Here is a 6,842-nt window from a genome sequence, read left to right as displayed (position 1 = left end):
TCCTGTCTCCTCCCTCTAACTCCCTAAATGAAAAGTTTAAAAGGAAAGCAGACGCTTTCTGTGAAAACTTTAATGTAATCAAAAACAAAGTTTGGGTTTTGACAGAAACATTTCAGCCAGCCCTACTGAGTACAAGTATCCTCACATAAGTGTTCACTTTCACAATCATTATTTAGGATTGAGTTGCCAAACTAATACGTGTCCCTGCATATACTTGTAACTCCACTGGCTTAAATGAGTTTACAGCAGCTGCTCATTTGCTCCTGAAGGCTTTAAAACAAACAAACAAAAAACCCACACAGCAGGCAGTCTAAAGGCTGTTTAAAGTCTAAAAATGCTTATAATTGTGTCTTGTAAGTGGATGGTGCCTTTTATACAACCACATTATTATTACATATCATTGTGCATTGTACTGCAAATCTTTACATGTAAATTAATCAACATCTTTAACACATAGTTCGTGTAGTTTTGACATTATGAATGAAACCGCTAGAAGAAAATGCAGGGTTTATTTTAAAACATCTTCATATATTAGTGAAAGTCCTATTTCCTCATTTGTGACATAACCAGAAGGTATCTTGAAGGAAAAAACGAAGTTCAGAGCATAACAATATAACCACTGAGAACAGCAAATATAGGAAAAAGCAGAAGTTTTTTTTTTAATTAACAGCTGAAGCTAATGTTACCACCTGTGTACAATTAAAACAATATTCCTAAATGTGCAACCATGGTAGGAATTATTCTAACTAGAACAATGTATTTTGTTCTCTTCATATGTGCCCTAATGGCAAAAATTAGGGAAATTTCTACCTTTGGAGCCAAATTCGGTTTGGTTATATGGGTAAGTAAAATCCTGACTAATTTCACTGCTAATAGTGGTGTTAGCTGCATTTATCTGGTGACTGAAACATCAGGGCCAAATGCATGTTAATCACCCCCAGCGTTTGCCTGCCCCATATGCATTTTAATTGATACCCCAGGCACAGTAGTGTGTTCTTACGAAGAAAGAGCAAAGTGAAGGAAGACTTGGGGTTTGATCCTGGGAGTCTCGCATTGAATGTAAAGCAAGGAGGACTGAAAATCTGACCCTTGAAGGTATTTAGGTGCCGAAGGATGCAATAGGCACCTTGTGGGATTTTCAGAAGTGCCTAGGTGCCTAACTACCATTTTATTAAGTAGCAAGTACCTGTGCCTGTAACCAAAGATTGAGAAGATTCAGAAGGAAAGTGAGAAGCTGGTTTGTGATGTCTTGGGTTTTCAGTGCTGCTTGCTTGATGTTTGTGAGGATAGAGCAGGAAACAAGTTAGTTTTCATCAAGCACTATTTCTTGTGAATTATTTGGTCACAGGTTTATGATCTGCTGTAAGGCTTTATTTAAATGTTTTTACAATGATAGTGTGTCTGTCTTCTCTCTGAAGTCCCCAGGCCCATCCCAGTCATCACCTAGTTTATTTTCCAATTCCTATTTCTGTGTATGCCAGGGGTGCACAAGTTTTTGGGTGTCTCTTAGAGGGAGCCGAGATGCCTTGTTGATATCCTAATGAGGGTGAAGTAGTTCGCTCCTCCAGAACTGCTAACCAGAATCCAAGGTAGGGAGTTCTGAGGAAGCTTAGGAGCTACTCTGGAGAGCTGATACTTTTTGGGTTTGTATATTTTAGTTTATTGCTTGTAAAACAGCATAGCAGGAGAACGGCTAGAGGCTATTGCCAACCTTGTGTCAATTTGGGTTTCAGGCCCTCCTGAAATGGCTAGTATGTCAGCAGCATGCCCAGAAAGCAGGCCAACAGCAGTTTCAGCAGGCCCAGATAACAGCACAACAGCAGCAAGAGCAGTTCCAGAAGCTATTATTTCAGGGGCACATCACCATGGACTAGGTGGCTACTTCAAGCAACAGTTCCAGCTCCACCCTGTCTAGGTCCAGAGGCCCATCTGATCAAGTTTGAGTGAGTGGCTACCATAGCCCAGTGGGTGTCACGACCAGGTCTTGGGTGGTCAATCAGACCAAGTGGTCTGAGTGGGAGTCGGGCCAATTCGGGTACCAGAAGATCAGAGTCTGAGACAAGCCAGAGGGCAAACCAGGAGACGGGCATCAGCAGGCAGGCAGGGCCAGGTAGTGGGAAGTCCGAGCCTCAGACAGGCCAGAGGGTAAATCAAGAGTCAGGTTTGGGCAGGGCTGCAGGGTCAGAAGTTGGAGTCTGGGATCTCTCATGCTCAGGGTCTGAAGCAAAGCAGACTGAATTGTTGCTCATACAACTAAGTACTAGTGCCAGCCAATCAGTGGGCTGCGAGGAGCTGCCACTCAAGTCCTGCTGCGTGGTACTTCCTGCTGGTCCCAGCTTCACAAGGTCCTCTGGCAGGATTCTAGCATAACCTTCCTGGGGTGATGTGGAGGGGTCAGTGGTCTAACACCCCCTAGGATTCCCACTTCTAGTCCTGCAGGTTCTTACAGGGGGTCACTGAGCCATGGGCCCCCTGAGTGGTGAGACCAATGCTGCTGACAGGGAATATGCCAATGACTGCTGGTATTATTGTTTAGGGCATACCCTGAGAGTTACTGGTACAAATTCCTCTCAGAACTGTGACCTCCCAACACCAGCAAATAGGTCAGTGTCTGAGGTGTGCATCAGGGCAGAATTTTGCCCTTTAATTTTAGGTCTTAATCAAAATCAGGAGTTGTAAGTTTCAAACATTCATCTTTCATGTATTTATTGACTTCCATTTCATTTGAATGATACCAGTAAAAGATCCCAGTTTCATAACCATTTAAAAAGAAAAATCACCTTGCCCTTCCTATAAATCAGTGTAGCAGAAAAACGAATGGTGGCATCACTCACAGAGGCAAGCAGGAATAAAAGTGGTCATTTATAACAGATGTCTCAATTTTTGGATGCCCCACTTGAAAAGTCATAGACTTGATATTCAGAAATGCCAATCACCTGCTGTTCCCGTTGACTCAACTAAAGCTCTGGGTATTTAACACTTCTGGAAGAATCAGGCCGTAGGTATCCTAAGTTGGGTTCACCAGAACTGAAGCATACAAAATCAGAGGCCACTTTTGAGAAGTTGGTCTTAAAGCAATAAACTCTGGGCCAATTCCTACAGGTTGCCTTCTGAAGTCAATGGTCATAAGAGCTTCTTTTAAACATCAGCACAGAGGAAGTCATTGGCAGTACACAAGTTTTACTGGTTGTACATAACTTAGGAACTATGCTCCATGTTCTTGAGCACCATCCACTAGCACTTTGTCTAGTAACTATTTACATATACACAGCCATAGAGCACTCCTGCAACAAATAGAACTACTTGTGTAAATAAGAAAAGCCCATAAATGATCCAGGAGATTTTTTCCTTCAGATTTGCATTATTGTAAAAGTGGCAGATGGTGAGTCAAAGGGAACAACACAAGGAAGGACTCAATGGGGAAAAGATGGTTCTCAGTGGTAGAAGATGACAGAACAAGGAGTAATGGTCTCAAGTTGCAGTGGGGGAGGTTTAGATTGGATATTAGGAAAAACGTTTTCACTAGGAGGGTGGTGAAACACTGGAATGCGTTACCTAGGGAGGCGGTGGAATCTCCTTCCTTAGAAGTTTTTAAGGTCAGGCTTGACAAAGCCCTGGCTGGGATGATTTAGTTGGGGATCGGTCCTGCTTTGAGCAGGGGGTTGGACTAGATGACCTCCTGAGGTCCCTTCCAATCCTGATATTCTATGAAAAGTTCAGGAAAGGAAGGTAGAGAAGAGGGAAATAAAGAAACAACATGAGTCTGCTTCTGCTCCTATTGAAATCAGTGACTAAATTTCTGTTAACTTCAATGGGAGCTGGATCAACACCTTTATATATTTTAGAATCACCTTTGTCTGGCTTGTCCTCGTCTGTCCCTCCACAAACACAAGTTGACGCTACACCATTCTGTTTTGTTGTGAGCACGTTCTTTCCATTTCTAGCCAAAGAGTTTTGTCATGGGATCGGCCCAGCACGTTTTCGGTCTGCCCCGTGGTCGCTTGTGGTCTCTGGGGATCCAGTCACTGATGCAGGTTGTCCACCTATTGTCTTGCCTGCAGACTACATGACCCGCCCAGCTCCGCTTTGCGTCGTACATCACCTGCACTACATAATTCACCTATGTACGCCTTCTGATCTCCTCATTCGGTATGTGATCACAGAGCGATATCTTACAAATTTGCCTTTCCATTGCTCTCTGGGTGACAGCAAATTTTTCTTCCTCTGCTTTCGTTGTTGACCAGCTTTCTGCTCTGTATATCATTGCTGGCAGAACAGTGGAGTTAAACAGTGCTTTCCTTTTCTTCATGGGCAGCTCATCATCCATTAGAGACGTCTTTATTTTGTTGAAACTTGCCCACCCTGCCTTTCGCCTCCTACAGCATTCCCCTTCGAATGAGTTGTCTCTGCTCAGCTGCTGACCCAGGTAAATATATTTTTCAACCTCCTCGACTTCTTTCCCGTTTACAGTGATGATTCCTTCTGCACAATGGTCATTCTGCATCCACTTTGTCTTCGACGTGTTCACTTCCAACCCAATATCATGCGAAAGTGTTTGCAGTTGCTGCAGTTTGTTCTCTTTTAGAATACTAATTTGAAAAATCCTCTCATTACTAATGTTAATCTATTTGTATTTTTTATCTATTTCTATACTGGCATTGGAAGTTTGCCTGGTTTTATAAGTTTTCTGCAGAATTGAATCGTGAAACAGGATCACGTGTTGGGTAAATATCTTTTCAGAACAGTGTAAAAACTGGATGGGTTCTGAAGTCCTGATAACTGTCCTTAAATATAGATACATCAGTGTGCACACAACTCTAGCTGGAATTATCCCAGGTAAAATATTCAGTTGTTGGCAGCTATAATGTGCAAACTGATTAACTTGCTTTTGAGACTTTTTGAATTTAAACTAATTAAGAAATGCAAAAATTGAAGTCTGTGCCTAATGTTCTATTAATGCAAAATTCCATTTGTGACCATATTCCAGCTCCTCAGGGTAAAGATGTAAAATTTAAATCACGCCCCCACAGTAAAACGGAAGAAATTTCACTACTCCATTTGTGGCATGCACAGAAACTTAAAGGCTTAGATAAGAGAAGACCCTACTGGTCACAGAAAATATCATAAAAAGTCTGGTTCTTTGTGGGGGTTTCTACCAGTTGCTGTGACAGTGCCATTTGGGTTTACACATCCAAATGGGTGAATCCGACTATTACTTAAACTCGTCTTCAGACGACTATGAAGAGTATGGGAACTTCAGTTATTTTAACAACTCTAGTAATGTGTGTGAAATGGATGACCTCCACACATTTGGTGCTCATCTCACCACCATTCTGTACTCGCTGGCTTTTGTTCTTAGCCTGCTAGGAAATAGTTTGGTGTTATGGATCCTAATGAAGTATGAAAACCTTGCATCTTTAACAAACATCTTCATCATGAACCTTTGCATCTCTGACCTGGTCTTCTCTTGCGTGCTGCCCTTCTGGATCGTGTATCATTTGCATGGATGGATTTTTGGTGATTTCCTCTGCAAGGCTGTGAATACTGTTTTCTCCATCAGCTACTACAGTGGTATTATTTTTTTGACCATAATGACTATTCTCCGGTACTTGGCAGTGGTGAACCCCTTGTCAGCCTTGAGTACTCAGACACGCCAGTGTGGCATTCAGGTGAGCTTGGCCATTTGGGGTGCTAGCATGTTAGTTGTGGTTCCTGAGATGATTTTCACCCAAGTGCAAATTGATCTGGATGATTTCAGGACCTGTGATTACACTGACTTACATTGGAAAAGGGTAGACATTTATCAGCGAAATGTCTTCTTTCTCTTTTCATTTGTTGTTATTGTATTTTGTTATGTCAAGATACTACAAATTCTGCTCAGAACAAGATCTCACAGGAAGCACAGAACTGTGAGACTCATCTTTACCATTGTGGCAGCTTTTTTCCTGAGTTGGGCACCTTATAATATACTCTGTTTCCTGCAAACTTTGCCAGCTCATTACATCTTTCTGAACTGTGAGATCCAAAAGAACATTGCATATGCCTTCTACATCAGCCGCAAAATTGCCTTTTCCCACTGCTGCCTTAACCCTGTGCTCTACGTATTTGTTGGGGTCAAATTCAGAAGACATTTGATGCACCTGTGCAATTACCTCTGCCCATTCAACAATGGGAAAATCTCCAGCCCCAGGATTTATTCTCATGGCAAATTCCACTATGAAGATAATTCCATTTACTGAAGGCTGCTCAGCAGTGCTAAGCATGAGTGAAATATTCAGATTTTAAAGCCATTAACAATAGTTGATTTTTAGAGGCATTCATTTGAAAGACTCACATATTTATTCTTTGGAATATTTGAGATGTGGAAAACTAATAGAAAATGTATTTCCATGGGGAGGGGGTAACATCACCTCTAGGCTTTTCTAGATAAGGGGCCAAATTCTGCTCTCACTTACATTCCTGCAATTCCATCATATCCAGTAGCATTGAAGCAGAGTAAATGAGAGCAGAACTCACCCAATGTCTCTATCTGGGATTAAGCCAGGTCTTATTAGTTTGACAGTAGCTACATAACTCAGAATACCTGATGTTTTCAAGGTAAACTTTTCACTGCTGCTGTGTACAAAGCTATTAATATTATAAGATTAACACAAACCCATTTTCTGATCCTCAGTAGGAAGTTTTGGTGGTTGATGCGTGGTAGAAGGAATTAAGTTAATGAGTGTGTTAATACTTTCTTAATTCTTGTAAAGTCACAGCACAGAGTGAAGAATGAGCCTGCTTCATTTCTTGTTTTGATAGTAATATCTATTGAGATATCACTGTTTCCTTTATTTGTAAAA

At 41.7% G+C, this 6,842-nt stretch overlaps 1 protein-coding gene across 1 annotated transcript; it reads left to right on the top strand.

The window, feature by feature from the left end:
* Positions 1-5,195: 5,195 nt before the first annotated feature.
* On the top strand, positions 5,196-6,239 carry XCR1 (X-C motif chemokine receptor 1). The gene has a single exon (XM_077809290.1). It carries the CDS (start codon positions 5,196-5,198, stop codon positions 6,237-6,239), a length of 1,044 nt encoding a protein of 347 aa, XP_077665416.1.
* The last annotated feature ends 603 nt before the right edge of the window (positions 6,240-6,842 follow it).

This window comes from Eretmochelys imbricata, chromosome 2, assembly GCF_965152235.1.
Source record: "Eretmochelys imbricata isolate rEreImb1 chromosome 2, rEreImb1.hap1, whole genome shotgun sequence".
In the NCBI taxonomy this organism is placed as follows: Eukaryota; Metazoa; Chordata; order Testudines; family Cheloniidae; genus Eretmochelys; species Eretmochelys imbricata.
This window is presented reverse-complemented; position numbering and strand designations above follow the sequence as displayed.

What these genes read in the sequence shown, in the direction of transcription:
- XCR1 (XM_077809290.1), top strand. Translation starts at nt 5,196, where the DNA reads ATGGGTGAATCCGACTATTACTTAAACTCGTCTTCAGACGACTATGAA.